The 23260-nt window shown below is 42.3% G+C and overlaps 1 protein-coding gene across 1 annotated transcript in view; it reads right to left on the bottom strand.

Annotated features, from left to right (window-relative positions):
• Window positions 1-1058: 1058 nt before the first annotated feature.
• Window positions 1059-23260, bottom strand: part of prkcq (protein kinase C, theta) — a 32839-nt gene continuing 10637 nt past the window's right edge. The window contains exons 3-18 of the mRNA XM_047389166.1: window positions 16606-16805; window positions 15385-15445; window positions 14519-14699; window positions 14404-14435; window positions 14233-14318; window positions 13349-13478; window positions 9990-10099; window positions 8452-8581; window positions 8212-8378; window positions 7741-7914; window positions 7178-7269; window positions 2996-3058; window positions 2784-2922; window positions 2509-2697; window positions 1953-2081; window positions 1059-1608 (exon numbers count right to left, since the gene is read on the bottom strand). Coding sequence (XP_047245122.1) covers window positions 1450-1608; window positions 1953-2081; window positions 2509-2697; window positions 2784-2922; window positions 2996-3058; window positions 7178-7269; window positions 7741-7914; window positions 8212-8378; window positions 8452-8581; window positions 9990-10099; window positions 13349-13478; window positions 14233-14318; window positions 14404-14435; window positions 14519-14699; window positions 15385-15445; window positions 16606-16805 — 2042 coding nt within the window. The 3' untranslated portion in view covers window positions 1059-1449. The remainder of the gene's footprint in view (window positions 1609-1952; window positions 2082-2508; window positions 2698-2783; window positions 2923-2995; window positions 3059-7177; window positions 7270-7740; window positions 7915-8211; window positions 8379-8451; window positions 8582-9989; window positions 10100-13348; window positions 13479-14232; window positions 14319-14403; window positions 14436-14518; window positions 14700-15384; window positions 15446-16605; window positions 16806-23260) is intronic.

Raw genomic sequence — 23260 nt, 5'->3', positions numbered from 1 at the left:
TGTTCAGTAAAGAAAGTAAACAGGTATTGGATCCTTTTGCTTCCTGCTTCACGTCAGCGTTAGTTTCTATCATTGTCTCATCAAGCAGTTCTACTTCCTGTTCATATGAAACTATAGCATCACATGGCAGAACCATGCTGTGATGCGTTCAGAGCTCGGCCCGGTCTGGGAGACGTTTTACCTGCAGGAGAACCAGGGGAAAAACAAAGATTCATCATTTAGGAGATCAATGCATGTTATACAACTTGTCCAACATGATTCAACCTTCTGCTGAAGTTACATACATCTAACATAACAGCTGGTTCCTCCAGGTCCAAACCCAAATTCCACTGCAGAATCATTCAACCCCTTCATGACGAGCATCTTTATTCCTTAGAAGAACACCTCTAGATGTTATGACCTGCTGCCATCAGGATTCATATCCAGGCAGCAGCGTTCCTGAGGAACCTCAGTCCAGTCCTCATGGACACAGGTCTCCAGCTCATTAATGTAGACAGGTTTGTTTGCTGCAGCAGAATTTTTCTGCTTCCAGCTGGTTCTGTGGGAACATACGTTCACCTTTTTAAAAAGAAGGGTGAAAGGTTAATCACGGTGGGTTCATTTCTGCCTCCACTTCCTCTGTGAACGAACAGGGAGCCCAAACCTTTAAAAAGACACAGACTTTTTTATTATACAGGATCAGCAGTAGAAACAGAACATCGGACCCGTCCAAATACTGAGACACAAGACAGAACCATGACTACAGTACAGCACACTTATTTACATCAAAGGGACTGTTTAGTATCTTAACCCTCATCAGGTAGAGCACACATTATCATGAGGAGCCGGAGGCCTCCTGAGACCCATTATTTCTGGTTAGACTGGAGGAATCAGGATTAAACTGGTTTCGTTTTCATGTTGATTGGAGTTCAAATATTCCCCATTCAGTGGTCAGCACTAAATTCATGTTTTTGTTTCTGATGCTGGAGCAGAGCTCTAAGACATGAAGGTCTGTGGACCCTGAAGACTAGGGTGGAGAAACACTGATTTTAATTACTTTTATGACCTTTTTTACAGATTTATCACTAAGGCTGATTAAACGTCTCAACCAATGGAAACATTTCTGCATCAGATCCATAAATAAAGGAGATATGGACACCATCAGGGTTCCTACACGCTCTGGAAAACTAGACGTTTAATAAATAATAGTTTGCTGTGCATCAAGAGTCCAAGAACTGAGCTTAAAGAGAACATCTTGGACTGATGAGAAGAAAAATGAAGTTCTGGGTCTCAGAAGGATCTCCTGCTTTAATACATTGAGTCTGTAGTTTGTTTTACAGCAAACATCAGAGCAGGACGGACTGGGTCCTTCATGGTTTCCACAAGTCCAGTCAGTCGAGTCCTATCAGCCTTCACAGTGTGAAGTCTCTGCAGTTTGATTCAGTTTCAGTCAGTTCTGGCTGGTTTGGATCAGCGCGCCGCACCGCGAGCCATCCCAGGGTTAACGAAGGAGAAGTTCCTGAACATTGTCTGGTCCACGCTGTTGATGAGGGTCCGGTCGGCACACGACAGCCTTGGTTTCTCGTTGATGAACTCTTTGTCGAAGTTGCTGCAGTCGCTCGGAGACGTCTGAGGATGGAGGGAAAGTCAGTATTTCTTTAGCAGGTTAAACCCATCCTTTGTAGGCGGTTCATTTGTTCGTTTACCTTCTTAAATTAAAAATGTGTTATATTTTCATTCAGCAGAAACATAAACACTGGAGCTTATTAGTTAACCAATAAACCATCAGGAAAAATGTTTATTTATTGATGCTATATTTGGCTTATTATATAATGATGCATTTGACCAGATTTAGCTCCAACATCTGTGGACATTTCAGCTGATTTAGGTTTTCACTGTGGAGCATCTGAACTCCATGATGATTCCTCCATGTTAACGTTCAGAGTAAAAACTCGGAGCGCCGTTGTACTTACTAAAGTGGGTCTGAAGGGCGGCGCCACCTGCCGCTGCTCCAGGGCGTTCCAGTCAATGCTGCTGAAGAAACTGTGGTGCCGGATGCTTCCCTTCACACCCAGACGTTCCTCGGGTTCCCGGACGAACAGCTGAGGGGAACCAGATTAAAACTTTATTTGTTAAGACAGTAACAATTAAAGCCTTGGACAAACATAAGTCTTATAAACTGTTTATTCATTTACAGAATGTGTTTTATCATTTAAATGAACACATAAAACAAATAAAAAGGCATTGAGCAGAACCAGAAAGTCTGAATATTGATCATCAGAAAACCGTGAAAGACAGTATAAAAGAAATGAGACTGCAGAGGACTAGACAACAATAGAACCTCTTGTAGGCTCTGACCCACATCTAATCAGAGTTTAGTTACTTTATGGATTCATGTTTTTATGATCAGGACCAACGAACGGACAGATCCAGAGATCAGACATATCAGATATGGATCCAGATTCTGTAAAAATGAGCCTTGACCAGAGGTCAGATTGACCTCCTGTAGTTCAGCTGCAGTCTGCTAACCTTGACTAAAAGGTCTCTGGCTGCTTTAGTGAGCCAGTTGGGATAAACGGGAGTGTCGGTTCGGATGGACTGAAAGAGCTCCTCCTCGTCGCGGCCGTGAAACGGAGACTGACCGATCAGCATCTCATAGACCAGAACCCCAAAGGACCACCAGTCCACGGAGCTGTTGTACTTCTGACCCAGCAGGATCTGTTGGGACGGCAACATGCATCAGCCTCTTCAACCAACTAATATCAAATCTGAACAGGGAGGAAGATCTCAGTGTGTTTGGTCACCTCTGGAGCAATGTAGTCTGGGGTTCCACAGAAGGTGGAGGTCCATGAGTCCTCCTGCATGTTCTCCTTGCACATCCCAAAGTCTGCGATCTTTATATGGCCATCTGAGTCCAGCAGGAGGTTGTCCAGCTTCAGGTCTCTGTAGAGGAGCAAAACAAGAGGTCCATCTCCTGTCCTCCCATTTCATCAGCTCCACCTCACAGAACACCTACCTGTAAATAATTCCCTTAGAGTGCAGAAACTGGAGGCCACAGATGATCTCAGCTGCGTAGAACCTGCATGAAATAAAGTAGCTCGGTTTAAACTGGGTTTGAGTGTTTTTATCTGCTGAAATCCAAACTGTGACATGGAAGAGAAGAAGAAACAAACAAGATGACTTCCTGGTTTAATGATTCAGGGAACAAATATCTCCAAACCAAGATGGCTCTATGTGGAAAAGTAATCAACCCCTAAACCTAATAACTGGTTGTTCCACCCTGGGCAGCAGCTGACCACTGATAACGAGTCTTTAACATCACTGAGGAGGAACTTGGACCCACTCTGCTTTGCTGAATTTATTTAAAACAGACACCTGCAACGGTTTCCCACATGAACGGCCTGTTTAAGTTCCTGCTACAGCATCTTCATTATATCATGAACTCTGTTGTTGAATCATGACCTCTGACCTTAACTGAAGCAGTGAGGCCTTATTTAGATGTTGTTGTGGGTTATTCTGTGAACTCCTGGATGAGGTGCTGATGACCTCTTGGAGTAGATTTGGTAGATCGGCCTCTCCTGGGAAGGTTCTCCGGTGCTCCATGTTCTCTCCATGTGTGGATAATGGTTCTCACTGTGGTTCTGGGGAGACCCAAAGCCTTAGATGTGACCTTGTAACCCTTCCCAGGCTGATAGATGTCCGAGACTTTGTTTCTCATCTGTTCTTGAATTTCCTCAGATGGGATTTTGTTGAGCTGCTGTTTAGGGTACTTCATGCTGTCAGACAGGCACTATTTACCTGGGTTCTTGATCCTAGAGGTCAGGTGCTAATCAGTTGTGGGTTTGTTGGTTAAAACTGAACCAGAAAATGTGGCTAATCACTGTTAGAAACAAGAAGGGTAATTACTTTTCCCCAGATGGCTGAATTATTCACTTAATTAATAAAATAATGATAATAAATGATTTAAAAACTGTTTTTTGTATTTACTCAGGTTATCTTTGTCTGATCTGGAACATTTTATTCTTGACAATTTCCTCATTATCACTGAAAAACACAGTGGAGGGCAATAATTTTGTTTCTGCCCCTTCACAAATTGATTCTCTTGTTCATAGTGTTTCTTCATCATTGCGTGATGCATTAGACAATGCAGCCCCCTTGAAAAAGAAGGTAATTATTCATAGGAGGTTAGCTCATTGGTTTAATTCAGAGCTGCGTACTTTAAAGCACAATGTTAGAAAATTGGAGAGAAAATGGCGCTCTACACACCTAGAGGATTCCTACTTAATCTGGAAAAATAGCCTACTGTTGTATAAAAAGACACTTCACCAAGCTAGAACAGCTTATTTCTCATCATTAATAGAAGAGAACAAGAATAATCCTAGGTTTCTCTTTAGTACAGTTGCTAAACTTACACAGAGTCATAGCTCTGTTGAGCCATCCATTCCCTTAGCTCTCAGCAGTCATGACTTTATGGGATTCTTCTTAAATAAAATTGATTCTATTAAATATAAAATCTTTGACATACTCCTGAAGATGATTACTTCATCCTCAGCAAGTGAGACAACATTGGAAATAACTGTAGAACCTGATTTGTGTTTGGACTGTTCTGATCCTGTGGAGCTTCCTGAATTATCAGAAATATTAGCTTCATCTAAACCTTCAACTTGTATGTTAGACCCAATCCCAACCAAATTATTTAAGGAAGTGTTCCCTCTGATTACCAGCCCCATTTTAGATTTGATTAATCTATCTTTAGTAAATGGATCAGAACCACAGGCTTTTAAGTTAGCTGTAATTAAACCTTTACTTAAGAAACCTTCGCTTGATCGAGATGATTTAATAAATTACAGACCTATATCCAATCTTCCATTCTTATCTAAAATTCTTGAGAAAATAGTTGCTAATCAAATGTGTGAACATTTATACAGCAATGATCTGTTTGAAGAGTTTCAGTCAGGTTTCAGAGCTCATCATAGCACTGAAACAGCTCTGCTGAAAGTCACTATTGATATTCTTATGGCCTCAGATAATGGACTTGTGTCTGTTCTGGTTCTGTTAGATCTCAGTGCTGCATTTGATCCAGTCGACCACAATATTCTCTTAGAAAGGCTGGAATATGCTGTAGGGATCAGGGGAACAGCACTAGGCTGGTTTAAATCTTATCTGTCTGACAGATTCCAGTTTGTTCATGTAAATGATAAATCATCTTTAAACTCCAGGGTTAATTGTGGAGTACCACAGGGTTCAGTGCTTGGGCCAATTCTCTTTACTATATATATGCTTCCAATAGGTCAAATTATCAGGCAGCATAGGATAAATTTTCACTGTTACGCTGATGATACTCAGCTTTACTTATCCATAAATCCTGATGAACCCAACCAGTTGGATAGACTACAAGCATGTCTTGAAGACATAAAAACTTGGATGACTTTAAATTTTCTGCTTCTAAATTCAGACAAGACAGAAGTTGTCGTCTTTGGACCGGAGTCTTTAAAAAAGAAACTGCTTAGTCAATCACTTAACCTGGATGGCATTAAATTGACCTCCGAGAATAAAGTAAAAAACCTTGGTGTTAACTTTGACTAGGACATGTCATTTAAATCCCATATTAAACAGGTTTCTAGGATTTCCTTCTTTCACCTCCGGAACATTGCCAAAATTAGAAATATCCTGTCCAGGAGTGACGCTGAAAAACTAGTCCATGCATTTGTTACTTCAAGGCTGGACTATTGTAATTCTTTACTATCAGGATGTCCACAAAATGCAGTTAAAAGCCTTCAGCTGATTCAAAAATGCTGCAGCAAGAGTTCTGATGAAAATTAAAAAGAGAGATCATATTTCTCCTATTTTAGCTTCCCTTCATTGGCTCCCTGTTAAATCCAGAATATAATTTAAAATTCTCCTCCTCACATATAAAGCCCTTAATGATCTAGCTCCATCATACATCAGAGATCTGATTGGTCCATATGTTCCTAACAGAGCACTTCGTTCTCAGACTGCAGGTTTACTGGTGGTTCCTAGAGTCTCTAGAAGTAGAATGGGAGGCAGATCCTTTAGTTATCAGGCTCCTCTCCTGTGGAACCAGCTACCAGCTTTAGTCCGTGAGGCAGACACCCTGTCTACTTTTAAGGCTAGGCTTAAAACTTTCCTTTTTGATAAAGCTTATAGTTAGAGTGGCTTAGTTTATCCTGAGCTATCTCTGTAGTTATGCTGCTATAGGCTTAGGCTGCTGGAGGACATAATGACCACTTTCACCCTCTTCACTACATTCTCATACTACTCTCCAATTCTGCATTATTTGCTGTTATTTCAGTTTTTAACTTTGTTCTCTCTTTTCTCTTCCTAGAAGCTACACCTGGCCTGACTCTGTGTCTACCTGTGACACCTTTCTGGAGAGGGTCATCGTCCAAGCTTCTGCTGACAACAACTTAATGCTCACCTTCTACAGATGATCCACATGGCCCTGTCTTTCAGTGTTTAACCCTTTCTCTCTCCTAGACATGGCTACTGACTGAGCTTTTACTGTAACTAACTCTATGTTCTCTCTTTCAGACTCTAACCTTGAAATCTGGATCAGAGTTTATCTGTTCTTTCTTTCTAGATGAAACGACTAAAGGAGCTACATCCATTAACATTTACTTTTCCTTCCCATAGAAAGTACTCCTGGATCAGTGCTTCTTTGTTCTCTTTGTGTCTCTGCTCTGTTCTCTCAAACCTCCAGTCGGTCGTGGCAGATGGCCGCTCACACTGAGCCTGGTTCTGGTTCTGCTGGAGGTTTCTTCCTGTTAAAAGGGAGTTTTTCCTCTCCACTGTCGCTACATGCATGCTCAGTATGAGGGATTGCTGCAAAGTCAACACCAGTGACTGTCCACTGTCTCTACATGCTCATCCAGGAGGAGTAAATGCTGCAAGTCACTGACTGGATGCAATCTGCTGGGTTTCCTTAGATAGAAAAACTTTTTATCCAATTTGAATAAATAACTGAATCTGACTGAACTGTTCAATGATTACGATTAATTGGAATGTATGAACCTGACTGTTGTGAAGAACCTTGAGACGACATGTGTTGTGAATTGAAGTTATATAAATAAAACTGAATTGAATTGACAGAGAAGCAAAAACAGAAAAAAACTGTTAGGGAGTAAAAACTTTCACAGGTCTGTAGACTAGTGGTCGTATGTTTAACGTGAATACGTACGTGACTCTATGGAGATTGAACTTGTGGCAGTTTTGAATGTGGAACATGAGATCTCCTCCGTTCAGATACTCCATTACAAAGAAGAGGTTCTCCTGGACAGAAACAAAGGTTTACTTCCTCTGTGATGATCGGGTGCAGCAGCTGTGTGAAGGAGAGAGCTGCAGTCTGACTGGTTATCAGTGTTTATAACATCTTCCCCTCCACCCACCACAGGCAGCGTTAGCTTGAAGGGAGTTTTTAGAGCCTTTCAGTCTCCACAGAATAACATTTACACAAGTAAATCACAGGCATAGCAAAGTGAGACTTTCAGCTGCTTCCATTCACTACAGCTATGTTTTATACAATCCCAACATGGCTGACTCATTGGATTTGACAGGACCGTTGTCTCTGTGTGCTCAAACCCCACCAGTGGCAGCATACTGAGTCTGCTTATGGTTCTACTGGAGGTTTCTTCCTGTTAGTAAATGGTTCCTCTCCCTTGTCACCATATGCTCTGTCTGGAGGATGGACCTTCTAAACCAGCAGAACCCCATTCTGATAGAACCCATGATCATGGTTATCACCTTCGTCTGAAAGGTGCAGTACAGCTGAGTGAGGAACGGGTTCTCCCAGGCTAAAGACAGAACCCTCCTCTCCACCAACGTGCATTCAACATCGTCGTCCATCAGCACCACGTCTTTCTTCAGAGCCTTCACTGCAAAAAACTTCCCGCTCCTTTTCAGCTCAGCCAGAAACACCTGCAACCACAAGAAGACAGAACTTAAACTGTGCAGAACTTTGGACAGACCCCTCTCCACCTGCTAACCATCACCCATGATCGCTCAGGCAGTTTTCTGTGGAAACCGACTGCACAAACAGGTCTGACCACAAATCTGACAGGGCGATGTGTGAAGAAGTAAAATGTCAAACTGTGATGGTGGTCTGGTGAAAAAATGTCTCAGAGCTGCAAGAAGTTCCACAACAAACATTCAACTGCTGAACTTCATGTTGGAGCTGTCTGGAGAAACACCTCTGAAAGATCTCATGTGCCACACCTTTCCGAAGCTGCCTTTCCCGAGCATCTTGTGCAGGATGAAGTCATCGATGTTGAATTTCTGTTGATGATCCTTCTTCGGAACGGCGTACAGAGGTTCTTCTGAGGCCACCTTGGTGGTGGACCTGCTAACGTCCGTCGGTCCCTCCCACAGAACGCCCATTGGATCTGGCAGCACGTTCAGAAACTTCAGTTAAAATACAAACTTAAACTAAAGCTTTTAATATCAGAGGTTGCGTACCTTTGTTGGCCGGTGCCAACGTGGCGGGTAAACCCGTTACTAACCCAGACGGCGCTCGGACCACCCCTGGCTGGCCCACACCGACCGGACCTTCTCGACCAATGATCTCACTCTCTTTTGTACTTCTTGCCTTCAGAGAAAAGAAATGATTTCACTTTCTTTTAAATTGGTAGTAAAACCCAAACGTTCCTAAAATCCATCCTCAGGCGTGGCTTCCATTTAAAATACAGTTTGAATAATTATTAATAGTTGCTTTTAGATGAATAAAGTGACCTGAAACACACCAGATCTGACCTTTCAGACACCATGAAAATAATCTGGATGGACATCAGATAAAACAGCCTTTAATCCCAATCTGACGACGCCCTGAGTCCTAAAACATGAAGATTTTAAAACCTGGAGTTTTAGACCCGGTCTGGTCTAAATGCCTGTGAATAAATGCTTGTATTTGTTCAAATGATCCATGACTAGTTACCTTCAGACAGTGACTCAGGTGTTAAACGTGTCTGTATTTAACACAATGAGTCTGTGAAACCTGTTGTTCAAACTCCTAAAAGAGCAGAAATCACTTGGAATAAACTTAGATATTATTCTGCAGAGTTAGTGTTAGTACTTTTGTTTGTAGCTAAATAATTCATGAGTTAATAATAATAAATAACTGATGTATAAAACTGGAGGAAAGGATCCCCCTTTAGATGATGAAACTGATTAATTATGTGCATTAACATAACATAAAGCAGCACATAAAAGTAAATATTACAGTTTTTGGAGAAATGGAGGTTTAAATGTGGTCGTGATCAGAACCCAGATGAGATTCATGACTCAGAAACTTTGTCTCAAACCGTTTCTATTCACAGAAAATCTGTGACTCATAATGAGAACGTTCTGCAACCGTACGTCTGTCAGGCGTTCCTCTTCCCGGACGTCTGCTGCAATAAAAACAATCATTTCAGTAAAAATGCTGCTCTCATGCTCTGCTAGAGTCCATTGGGCCAGGTTCTGCTCGTTTGTTGGCTGGATTTTGAAATTCATTCTTTTCTTAACAAGAGGTTAAAATATTTCGACCCATTTTTCATGTACACACAAAGACATTCACCATACATTAGTCAGGCACCAATCAGTAAGCCAAGTGTTCTTTGGCTGGTTCTGATCCGTGATCTGCAACCCTGAATTCTGTAAAACAGGATCGTTTTTTCCCGTCCCACCATTCTTTGCCAATGGAGGCATCGATCAACGGGACGAACGGTGCAGCATGTTTTCTTCTGCTTCAGGTGGTGAAGTCCTTAAAAATGGCAGTTTATCAAAATCAGAATCGCTGGATCAGATGTCAGAGTAAAGCAAAAATCGGTTCTGGTTAACCGATCGGTTCATCTCTACTACATTATTTCACCTCTACCAGAGAGCACACATTACAAACCAGGTGTGGTCTGAGGTCCACCTGATGCAAGCGATGAAGTGCTTCAGACAGAACATCTCACACACCTGATTAATGAAGCCTTTTCTGTTCGACTCTGCATTAAACGACCAGATTGTCTGACCTGTTGTTGAGTCTCGATGACAGCCAGAGCTTCGGCCATTAGTTTCTGGTTGACCCCACAGAGGTTGGCGACCTTCTTTTGACATTTGTGGTGGACGTTCATGCTGCATTCTGCACAAAAAAACCCAAACTTAACATTTCAGAAACGTTTGATTCTGTTTTTTCAGTTTAAAATGCTCTATCGTCCACAATTATCGGCTTCCTGACAGAGGTGTGGAAAGCTTCAGCAAAATCTCCCCCACCAACCTCCTCGCTGTGCAAGATGAACTTGGGTCCAGTTGGTTTAAACTTTAATTATCGCTCTGACCGGGTTTGAAATAAATAAATAAAGTTTAGGCCAGGAGCTGATTCCTTGCAGCCATTTTCTGACTGATGAAGATCAAGATGTTTTCTAGTCTTTCCCATTTAGAGGACCAACTTAAAGAAGCAAGCCCCTTTGTCACATCATGTGAAGACCCTGGAAATAACTGAATAATAATTAAAAGTCCCCACACAGTCTGAAGTATAAATCTAATGAAAGCTTCACTTATATTTAAAGGCACATCTAAAAAAAATTTGAATATTGTGAAATATTTTTTGACCCTCGTTTTAGGAACTGAAACTCAAAAATTACGTATAAAGATTTATTTCACATGGAGGGAAATCTTTCAGCCTTTATTTCTAGTAATCTTTAATGATCAAGGCTTATGATGAAAACCAAATATTCAGTGTTTCAGAAAATTAGAACATTACATAAGATCAATAAAACCAATCAGTTTTTATGTAAGACAGTCATGGACACCGTCCACAAGGAGGGAAGCCACAAAAAGCTCACTGCTAAAGAAACTGGTTGTTCACAGAGTGCTGTATCCAAGCACAGAAAGTTGAGTGGACGGAAAAAGTGTGGTTGGAAAAGGTGCACCAGCATCAGAGAGAACTGCAGCCTTGAGAGAATCCATTCAAGAATTTGGTGGAGATTCACCAGGAGTGGACTGAGGCTGGAGTCAGAACATCAAGAGCTGCTATGCACAGATGAATCCTACACATGGACTACAGGCATCTTACCTGGACTGAGGAGAACCAGAACTGGACTGTTGCTCTCTGGTCCAAAGTCCTCTGTTCAGATGAAAATAAAGTCTTCATTTCATTTAGAAAACAAGGTCCAGAGTCTGGAGGAAGAGTGAAAAGACACAGAATCCACGTTGACTGAAGTCCAGTGTGAAGTCAGTGATGATTTGAGACACCATGTCATCTGCTGGTTCTGGTCCACTGGGTTTTCTGAAGTCCACAGTCAAAGCAGCCATCTACCAGGACATTTTAGAGAACTTCAAGCTTCCTTCTGCTTATAAGCTTTATGACAATTTAATTTTCCAGCACTTGGTACTGGGCCAAAGGTCCCAACAGAAGATTCAGTTCATGGTGGTACTGGGCCTGATTGGCCAGCAAACTGGCCAGACCAGAACCTGATGGAGAATCTATGGAATTCTGTCAAAAGGAAGATGAGAGATACCAGAACCAACAATGCAGATGACCTGAGGTCTCTATCAAAGCAATCTGGACTTCCAGAACACCTCAGCAGAACCACAGGCTGATCTCCTCCATGCCACGCCGCACTGAAGTAGTAATTCATGTAAAAGGAGCCCAGACCAGGTACTGAGAGCATAGAAATGAACATTGTGTTCATAAGCCTGACGTTTCTGTTTCAAATATAATTTTTTATTGATTTGATGTGATATTCTGATGTTCAGAGACACTGAGTTTTGGGTTTTGATTCTCTGTAAGCCAGAATCATCAAATATTTAATTCTATGTATGATGAATCTATAGTTTTAATTTCTGAAATGAGGGACAAAAAATACAGAGGTTTTTCACCATATTCTCATTATTTGCAGATGTACCTGCATTTTATAGCAACTGTTAGACCAGACTGGAGTCCTCCAGAGCTACTGTCCTGCTGCTTTTAGAAGCTTCCCTTCTCCAGCACCCCTGAGCTAAACGAATGACTCGTTATCGGGTCTCTGCAGAGCTGAATGACTGAATGCTGATGAGGGAATCTGATAGAGAAGGGATGCATGTAGAGGTTTCAGGCACCTCTGTGTTTTATTTCTTAAAATGGGATTTCCCCCCCGATTTAAAAAAAAAAAAAAGTGTTTCATGGATGATGAGTAAGATTATTCATCATAAATGGGAGTTTTTCCTCTCTGTGCTGCCAGCTTCCTGCTGCAGCAGCTGTTGAGTCCTCCTGGACAATCGGCCAAACCCCGACAGGAACTCGGATCAGATTTCTGATGAGACGTGCTGCAGCGTCAGCTGTTGGATCTGATGCAACGCTCAGACCTAAATCAGAGTGCCTCCGCTGCACAGATGAAATTATTTTTATGGGTTTTGGAAAATAAGCCTCTTATGTTACATAAAGCACCAAAAATCTGTCATCTGATTATTCATGTGAAACATTTTATATTGCAGTGATCTGGTCAGTAATATTCCTACTCAGAAGGTGCTTCATACAGCCTCGTTCTGCACAGCCTCAGCTAAAACTCATGCAACTGGTAACAAACAGAAACTTTTTTATTACCACCAACATTTATATTAGCTAAAAAGCAGCTTTAAAAATCTACAACATGATCATCAAATGGAATAAAACTGTAAACTGAGCTTTTTCATGCTGATATTCCCAGATGATTCTCAATCAAAGCTCTGAACTGGGAAATCTGAACAGCAGTTTAATTTGAATTGACTGTCCTGCAGGTTTAGATACTGCAGCATAAACAGGGACCATCTGTGACCTACATTCATTGGTCGGTGAGAAACCCTTTTATATTCGTAACCATCAACATTTATTTTATGGTCGAAATCCAACTAAATCCTGGAGGAAATCCTGTTAGAGGCTGCAGAAGACTGGAGCCTGGGGTGGAGGTTCTCCTTCCAGCAACGACAGCCAGAGATACATTGGATGGTTTAGATCAAAGCAGATTCATGTGTTAGAATGGCCTAGTCAAAGTCAAGACCAAAATCCAGCTGAGAATCTGTGGCAAGACTGATGTTTAGAGATGTTCTACATACAGTGTGACTGAACTTGGTCTGCTTTATAAAGACTGGAGAAAACTTTCAGTCTGCAGATGTTCAAAGTTGGTGGAAACAATCCCCAGAAGACCTGCAGCCAATGTTGGTTCTGCAAAGTTCTTAGTACCACATTGAATCCAAATGCAATGCATGGACCTCTGTGGTTGGTAATGTGGAAAATGTCAAGGGTATGAATACTTCTGCAAGGAATCAGAGAAGCATTTTCTGTAATGAATAGTTCCTCCTTTTCCAAATCCCTCCAACTGATTTTCTTCTAGAAATAAACGTGTAAATGTGCATGAAATGAAGGGCCTCTCACCCGCACATTTGAGCCCCTGCTTGGCGAGCCCCCACAGCAGAGTCCCACAGTGCTGGCAGAAGGTGGGGCTCATGTAGGTGCAGACCCGGAACCTGTGGGGCATGTCGATCTTGAAGCGCTCCTTGTGGATCTGCAAAACACAACAGTTTGAATGCGGCTGGAAAAAAAACGGTCCAAACCAAGTGGTACTGATGCAGGCAGACTTCACGGTGAGAGCGGGTTCGCTGGTTCTGGAGATAAAGAAACAGACAACTGCCTTCAGGACGTTTCAGGATCTGCTTCTTATCATTAGTTTTACAGCAGAAAGAAACAAGTTGCATGATTTCAACTAATGATGTCATCTGTGAGTCTGCTGGAGGATCAGAATAAAGTCTGGAGAAGAAAAGGAGCGTTTAGAGATGATTCAGACGTCTGAGGTTTGTTCAATACTGCAGGGATGTAAAACCCAACAGAAAGGCAGCAGCAAATATAACATGGATCCAGGCGGGATCTTTGTTTAGCATAGAACCAGGATTCTTCTGTAACCTGCTTTCATGCATCTGTAATAAAGCATACAGTATGCATGGATTCACAGATCTAGTGAGAGAACCCAACAGCAGGAGGTTCAGCCCACAGAACCAACAGCCATAGGAGAAAAGGCAGGAAGGCCCGCTGATAACACACTTTATAGAGGAGACCCGGTTCCCCCGGGTCAAGAACAGGAGGGAGGGAAGAAGGACAGAAGAAAGGATGAACAGCAGGAAGGAAGGAAGAGAACATAGGAAGAACAGGAGGGAGGAAGGAAGGAATACTTCAGTGTGCATCGGATCCCAGAACAAACCCATGTTGGTTCTGAGGTTTGTTTTGGACTCGGCACCAGTACGGGACACTGTGTAAAAGCTTACCATTGTTTCCTTGCTGTTAACAGCTGAACCCGTGCATTTGGCGATGACTTTGTCGATGCATTTTTTGTGGATAGCAGCGTTGCACTCTAAGAGACACAAAGACAGCAGAGACTCAGACATGGAGGACATCTGTCTCTCTGGTGCATACTAACGGAAAAAACGGACACTCACGTCTGCACTGGTAGCCCTGCTTGTTGAGACCCCTGCAGTGCAGAAAAAAGAAAAATGACTAGCCAGATGAAGGCGAGAACGATTAATGTGCAGAACCGTGACGTTTGGGTCGTACCAGACAAACTCTTTGCAGACGGAGCAGAAGGTCGGCTGAGGGAAGAACGTGGCGCTGAACTCGTGACACTTGACTTCATGGATTTTGGCCTGTTTGATGGCGCCGCGTCGCTGATGGAGGGTGAACAGGCCGTCACCGCCCTGCTCGGACTCCGGGTCAGTACCAGTCTGACCTGCAGCGTCTGAAACACATCCAGCCACCTTAGAACCAAGAGTGATGACCTGCAACCAACACCGTGGTTACAATTTCACGCTAAAGTTTCGATTTCTCACATTGCAAACAGAGAACATCAGCTTCTGTTTGCATCACCATGAGCTCGTCTTTTTCCTTTCGCTGTTACATGAACGAGAAAGTTCTAATGCTGCTCGGCCCAGAATGCTAGTCACTGTGCCACCTGTTCTTCTGACCATTAGCTTGGCCTATACATAGATGTGAATTTTACTCCTCTCTGACCTCTCCAGACTCTGCCCTGGTTTTAATGTCAGGAAAGTGGGTCTCACCCGGGGTGGCTCAAAGCAGCAGGTGGCAGGTCAAAGGTCATCATTATAGTGTGAGAAAGGCAGTGAGACAGAGTGCTTTGTTTCGGATACAATTATAGTCACTTTATAGAACTATGGAGGTTTATGATTGGTATTTAAATCAGGTATTAAAAAACTGCATTAAAACGTTTTTATTGGTCTGATGCAATATTCTGATCTTAAATGTCTAGTTTTTATTGGCTGGAAGCAGAAAATCATCATAATTAACAGAAATAAAAGCTTGAAAACAAAAGTCTGTTAAATGAATCTATATAACTCCATCAGTCATGGAGTTACTGAATCCGCAACATATTAAAAAGAGACATTATGGACGCTGAAAAGACCCACCACTTTTCTCCAGATAGTATCTGGCCTCCATCAGCAGGCGACCCCATGGCTTCATCTCCAGCTGCAAACCGACACACAGGAGAAAAAAGCTGAGATGTTAAAGTGATCCATCTGGTAAGAAATGGGCCGATTACAGAGAATTCACAGGAGCAAGGATGTGGCTTCAGGGAGATGATGATGCATGGATGACATGTTTGGTAGAAGGACTGAAAGAGACTCTCAGTATGGCAAATTCAAACAACCAACAGAGAAAGAAATGTATTTGATTTTAGTCATTTATTTAAAGTTTGTGTTTGATTCTCAGTTGGGAAGCAGGACAGCAGGCCACTGATACAATAAAAACCCAACCCTGCTATATGGTGGGAAAATAAGTATTTGATCCTCCGTCTGTTAAATCCCTTCCCAACATCAGACCCGACTCCTCGTTTTATTACAGTTTCATTAGAATTCAGAGGGACACAGCGCTGCATGTTTTAGAGGTTCTGATCCCAGTCAGGACAGACAGGATTCTGGCTCCACATTAGGATGAGCAAGACATGATCTAAAAACAAGAAGGTTGTAGCATGAGAATGATTAACATCTGGAGCTCCAGGAAAGGTCTCAGAGATCAGCCCACAGATAAATGGAGGGAGCGTGTGAAGTCACAGAGAACATTGAAGTCTGCATCTCTGTGCTCTAACAGACTGGTGTAGATGTTCACCTTAGGTTTCCCAGAGAACATCTAAGTGGGTAGGTGCTGAGGATGAGCTGAAGAACTCAGCTGTAAAGCCCAGAGGGGAGGACAGTCTCTAGATCTCAGTCCTACAGAAGGTCTGCAGAGAAAGCTGAAGCTGTGGGCTACCAAGCAGGAACAAAGAAACCTAAATGATTCAGAGTTTCTGTGAAGATGTGGGTCAGGATGCCTCCTGAGATGTATAGAAACCTGCTTACCACCTGCAGAAAGTGCCCCAGTGATGCGCTGCCAATAAACCTTTCTCCACCAAGGTCTAAGCTGTCCTTTGATGGGATCTAATACTTATTTTACTTATTTATAAATGCTCCGTAAATAAATATAGAAATAACTTAATAAAACTTTAAGTGTTAATTATGTTAAATGAAGCCTATATTTCTCTATTTAGTATAATGTTAATGTTCTGAGCTGAGATTCTATGTGTAGGGCTCAGTTTTCTCAGACTGGAGAATAAAAACGGAGATGAAACCCAGAGGTTCCGCTGCACTGACCCAGATCTCCAGCTTACAATTCTCCTTCTTGCAGCGTGTAGCTAGAGAGTCCAGGGCCACCGTCACCTCCAACTTGAGCTCCACCGTCCGGTCCTTCACCATCACATGCATGATGCGCCCGCGGTGGACGTGGGCGTCGAAGGTGGTGTTCCACGGCGGGTACATAGTGGGCTTCTTCTGCTTGTAGACTTGGCCCTTCTCTGCAAAGACGAGGACAGAATTCCCCCTTATTGAGAGACATGTTGGACATTTTCTCTTGGCAAAGATGGGAACTAAGATTAACCTAGAGTGCCCTTTCAGTTTCACTTCCATACAGAGAAAAGAGACCCGTCCTACAAGGTACAACCGAACCCATCTGAACGGCTCTTGCTGTATTTGGAGATATTTGGTTTAGGAAAAACCTTTAAAAGGACATTTCAGAAACCCACGGCTGAGCAAGATGTTCTTTATTATCACAGTTCGTCATGTTTTCCAGAGTATTTCATAGAACTTCTCCCACTAAACAACAAAAGCAGACATTCCCAGCTGCTCAATTAGAGAAACTAATAATAGTTTATGATGCCGTCCAGCTGTACTAAAAAGTTTAACACTCAATCAGAGAAACTAAAGGCATTTTTAGGCCCCTTTCTACAGGATTAAGACTCTCCGATGGTCTTCAGGACCTCCATGGTTGTTTAATAAAAATAAAAAAACTCATGTCAGAGTTGAGTCAATCACGACGCTGCTGCAGCCTGAACATCTCAGAACGTCCCTGAGCCTATACGTGTAATTTGGAGGTGTGTGCACCTTCTCAGCTGGGATCTCTGTTCCACACAATCCCAGCAGATCATGGATCTGTGCTTATTGGTGACTGTGGATGATTTGTTACAGCTAACGTGATGAGTTTCATACCAAATATTAACGCTTTGTGTTTTATGTTGCAGCATTTTTCTTTGTGTTTAGGCTTTCAGGTGTTTCTCTCGCATGTTTTCAGTCTGATTGGTTTGTTCAGAGGAAACTGAACGTGCACTTTTAGTTTTACTTCAGTATTTATAAACCAGATACATTATAGATAATATACAGATAATACAGGTCCTTCTCAAAATATTAGCATATTGTGATAAAGTTCATTATTTTCCATAATGTCATGATGAAAATTTAACATTCATATATTTTAGATTCATTGCACACTAACTGAAATATTTCAGGTCTTTTATTGTCTTAATATGGATGATTTTGGCATACAGCTCATGAAAACCCAAAATTCCTATCTCACAAAATTAGCATATTTCATCCGACCAATAAAAGAAAAGTGTTTTTAATACAAAAAACGTCAACCTTCAAATAATCATGTACAGTTATGCACTCAATACTTGGTCGGGAATCCTTTTGCAGAAATGACTGCTTCAATGCGGCGTGGCATGGAGGCAATCAGCCTGTGGCACTGCTGAGGTCTTATGGAGGCCCAGGATGCTTCGATAGCGGCCTTTAGCTCATCCAGAGTGTTGGGTCTTGAGTCTCTCAACGTTCTCTTCACAATATCCCACAGATTCTCTATGGGGTTCAGGTCAGGAGAGTTGGCAGGCCAATTGAGCACAGTGATACCATGGTCAGTAAACCATTTACCAGTGGTTTTGGCACTGTGAGCAGGTGCCAGGTCGTGCTGAAAAGTGAAATCTTCATCTCCATAAAGCTTTTCAGCAGATGGAAGCATGAAGTGCTCCAAAATCTCCTGATAGCTAGCTGCATTGACCCTGCCCTTGATAAAACACAGTGGACCAACACCAGCAGCTGACACGGCACCCCAGACCATCACTGACTGTGGGTACTTGACACTGGACTTCTGGCATTTTGGCATTTCCTTCTCCCCAGTCTTCCTCCAGACTCTGGCACCTTGATTTCCGAATGACATGCAGAATTTGCTTTCATCTGAAAAAAGTACTTTGGACCACTGAGCAACAGTCCAGTGCTGCTTCTCTGTAGCCCAGGTATGGGGAATGCGGCACCTGTAGCCCATTTCCTGCACACGCCTGTGCACGGTGGCTCTGGATGTTTCTACTCCAGACTCAGTCCACTGCTTCCGCAGGTCCCCCAAGGTCTGGAATCGGCCCTTCTCCACAATCTTCTTCAGGGTCCGGTCACCTCTTCTCGTTGTGCAGCGTTTTCTGCCACACTTTTTCCTTCCCACAGACTTCCCACTGAGGTGCCTTGATACAGCACTCTGGGAACAGCCTATTCGTTCAGAAATGTCTTTCTGTGTCTTACCCTCTTGCTTGAGGGTGTCAATAGTGGCCTTCTGGACAGCAGTCAGGTTGGCAGTCTTACCCATGATTGGGGTTTTGAGTGATGAACCAGGCTGGGAGTTTTAAAGGCCTCAGGAATCTTTTGCAGGTGTTTAGAGTTAACTCGTTGATTCAGATGATTAGGTTCAGAGCTCGTTTAGAGACCCTTTTAATGATATGCTAATTTTGTGAGATAGGAATTTTGGGTTTTCATGAGCTGTATGCCAAAATCATCCGTATTAAGACAATAAAAGACCTGAAATATTTCAGTTAGTGTGCAATGAATCTAAAATATATGAATGTAAAATTTTCATCATGACATTATGGAAAATAATTAACTTTATCACAATATGCTAATATTATGAAAAGGACCTGTATACATACACCATGATAGAAATTATGACAAGAAGAACATGCATGATAAGCTCACCAAGCTGGTCTCACTGTGTTTCTAGTCTAATGAAAATGACTTAATTATCATGTAACACGGTGGAAGAAAATAAGTTCTGATTTTCTGTTAAATCATTGTCAGAAGAGAAGAGAAGCCTTCTACTTCTGGCCGAATGACATATTTAATTATCTCCTGGGACATCTTTGTTCATTGTTTCTTCCTCCTTTCCTCACATGATCTTATATTCATATTCCCTCCACTGCGGCATAGAAGAAGCTGCACTAAAATAACTAAATCTGAATCATTTGTAGACTGTGGTCCATCAGAACCACAAACTACGGAGATTTACAGAATGGGCTGTACCGGGTTCTTGTATCAGGCCTGGACTGGCCTGCTTGTTTGTAGATCCAAGGAAAAGTAGAGAATCCTCTGAAGATTTCGTTCTTACAGCTTTTATTTCATATTGAGATCTGAACGCTACAGGAGACAGAATCAGGACTGAAACTCGACTGTTTCAAACATCTCAAACCTTCATCATCTCCATGAATGCAGTCAGATTTTCCACGGAAGGAAGTGTCAGGATCCAGTCATGTAGCGTTCGTGTTTGGAGCTGAAGCAGCATCGGGTGGCGTCTAATTTTACAGAAATCCCTGAAGTTTAAAGCTTCCTGCTGTAAAAATGGTTTAAAACTTTTCTTCCCCTTGAATCTGGAGTTAGTTAAGTGATTTTATTTAGCGTTCTTCCTCCACGATTTGTCCTAAGTCAATAATACATTCATATTTTATTGGGAATCCTAAACGTTGCAAATCTTCTTCACTTGTGGTTTCACGTATAGTTACTTCCACTATTACCGCCACCTACTGGCAGTAAGGTTGAGGTTTCTCTGGGTGCAGATGGTGTAGCGGAGACAGGAAGGAGAAGCATAACCAGAAAATGTCATAGAAAACAGTAACGATACGGCGCTGGAGAAATGACCACATCGCCTGGTACAACCCAAACATGCATCATTCTGCTTAAAGAGGTTCTGATGAGGAGATCACCTGTGTGAAGACTGGTGCAGAGCACGGACTGAAGAGCAGGGTGATTCTACCAAACATTGATTTCTGAACTCGCCCTCAGTTCAGACGTGGTTCCTGTGCTGTTTAACAATGAATGTGAACATTTGTTCTTTGGTTTATTCAGGTTCTGGAACCACCGGTTCTGTTAAACCTTCAGCAGTTGTCATTTCCTGCAAATAAAGGCTTGAAATTACACACTTTTTATTTAGAGTCTGTTCAATAGTTCATTAAAATGTGAATTTCTCCTAAACACAAAGTAAATGATTAATGAGGGTTTCCATCATGTTTAATAGAACCACGCTGAGTGTGACACGTTAGCATCTGCAGTACAGAGCAGAACCAGTAGATCTGCTTCATATTATTATAAATATAACTGATTTAATGTGAACATTTCTCTGGGTTTTGATAAATCTGGGATATGAACAACACCGTCCACTCAGTTTCATTCAGCTCTGAAACTAAAGTGAAATGAAACTGAATGAGGCGGGTCTCTTCTCTACGTCAGTTAACGGAAAATTCAATGTTTTTGAAGGTCGAGATCTGTGGTTTCACAGAAGAGGAGAAGAAAGAAAGAAAAGAAGCCTCCTCTGTTTTTAGCTGAATCCATCACTGTTACTAACCAGAGGTTAAAGATAGCCAGACGGAGGCCAGAAATATCTGCTGAGGGATGATATCACGCTGCAGCTCTCACACTGAGTAAGGATCTTACAAAACCAGGGAAATTCAGCACTATTTTAATAGCATATTTAAAGCTGGCATCAGCAGTGCAACACTATGTTTAAAGTTGAAGAGGATTCACTGTGTGTAAAACACTAACGATGTCCAATTTATCATCATCGCAACATCAGCGTCCGCAATATTCACATCGCAAAGGACAGCTTGGAGGGAATTCATTGTTGGCTAATATTTATGAGCCTGTATTTTTCATACTACTGAAATATTTATCCAGCTGGTCAGAGTCTCAGGGCGGCAGACCCAAAAGGCTAAAGGTCACAGAGTGATGGAAACACGGAGGTGGAAGAGAGGAAAGAAGAAAACATGGCAGATATCACACCTGATATCGTCATCACAATATTTATTAATATTAACTAATAAGTATATAAGTGCACCCTTGATGCCTCCACAGGATCTAGGAGTCAAATTAACTGACAACGTCCCTCAGAAGAATGTTTTGAGTCGAACTCAATAAAAGCAGGAGTTTAGGCAGTCTGTTGCTCTGCAGCATCCAGGGGAGTTTTAACACAATGTCAGGGTGGAAAGACATCAGCAATGACCTTATAGCAGCAACTGTTGTCGCCCATGAACTTGGGAAAGGTCATAAGGTCATATCCAAACCATCTGAGGTCTAACATCCCACAGAGAGAAAGATTATTCCCAAGAGGAAGAGGAGAAATCTTTCTCTCTGTGGGCGGAGAGGACATTAGGCCTCAGTTAGCAGGTCAAAGGTCATGACACTGAACCAGTATGTCTGTTTTGAAGGGTTGAAGGAGAAAGGTTCTCCTCTCTAAAAACAAGATGGCAGCAGGAGTTGGTCTAGCCAAGCTGAAGGACGAGACTTCTGGGACAATGTCCCCTGGACAGATGAGACCACAGTAGAGATGTTTGACCATGATGGAGGAAACCGACCTCAAACACCTCTGACCACCTATCAAGCATGGTGGTGGAGGGATGATGGTATGGGCTTGCTTTGCAGACACAGGACCTGGGCTCCCTGAGTTAGTCCATCTATCTGACAGCTGATGTTTGGTTCAAACTGCGTCATTAACGGAACCATGATCCCAAACACAGCAGCTAATCTAGAACAGAATGGCTGAAATGGGCCTAGTCAAAGTCACTGGTCCATGGAAGCAAACAAACAATGTTGTAAAGAAGATTGGGCCAAAATTACTCCAGAACAACATGAGAGACTGATAAAAGTAAGACAGAAAACGACTTACTTTATGTTATTTCTACTGTATACAGAACTACTGAATCATGGGGTGTACTTAGTTTTTATTTCATTTCTTAATAAATAATGAGTGTGTGGAATCTGTTGCGTTTTGAGGTTATATTGAAATAAAAGTAGAAACCGAAGACAGATCAGATTAATGACACTTTATTTAAACAGCAGGGTGTACTTTCTTTCTACAGCCGCTGCCTCTCTTAGCTGGTCCAACAGGTCAGGGTAGACAGTCTGCTGGAGTTAGTAGTATGCTACTATCAGGTACCAAAGGGAAAAATATGGCAGATGTTTTACTTTTATTTTGAAGGAGATATTTTGATCTTATTTAGTGATTAATTTGTGAATTAGCTCCAACTATTCCCTCCTGATCTCCGCAGCGTTCTTGAAATTTCAGCAGCTAAAACAAACCCTGTCTGGGAAGATCTACTGCCAGTCAACACTACTGAAAATACACCACACAGTCTAGTCAAAGCCCAGATCTCACTGTGTTGCTGTAGGGTGAGTTGAAACAAGCTGAACACGCAATAAACCCCTCAAACTTCGCCCAGCTGAAAGTGAGGAGTGGGACAAACGTTCCTCAGACTGATGGGAGATGGAGACAAGAAGAACCTCTCTGCAGTTATTCCAGCTGAAGGGGATAGCAGCAGCTGTTAGTGCGCAGGGTGTCCGGGTTCTCCGGTTCCACAACGGACATGCAGAACATGACGCGGAGATACACAGAACATCTGAGCTCAGACAGGAGGATTAACTGTGGAGCCACACAGTGAAAATCACGACTATGATTATTTTGTGTCTAATATTAGGATTATGGAGAACAACCTGGATCAGATCTTTCTGGTCCAGCTTATTGCATCATAAATGAACCGACGCTAGCCGCACCCAGGGCTAATTCATGCAACAAATGGCTTAAATAGAACCTGTCTGACAACATGAAGTAGGCTAAAAAGCCTCAAACAGCAACACATCATAGAAACAACAGGACAAGACAGTCAGGAGAACCTGA

The sequence above is a fragment of the Girardinichthys multiradiatus genome, chromosome 17 (genome assembly GCF_021462225.1).
Source record: "Girardinichthys multiradiatus isolate DD_20200921_A chromosome 17, DD_fGirMul_XY1, whole genome shotgun sequence".
Taxonomy (NCBI): domain Eukaryota; kingdom Metazoa; phylum Chordata; class Actinopteri; order Cyprinodontiformes; family Goodeidae; genus Girardinichthys; species Girardinichthys multiradiatus.
The sequence above is the reverse complement of the archived record's forward strand: the minus strand, read 5'-3'. Positions and strand labels throughout refer to the sequence as shown.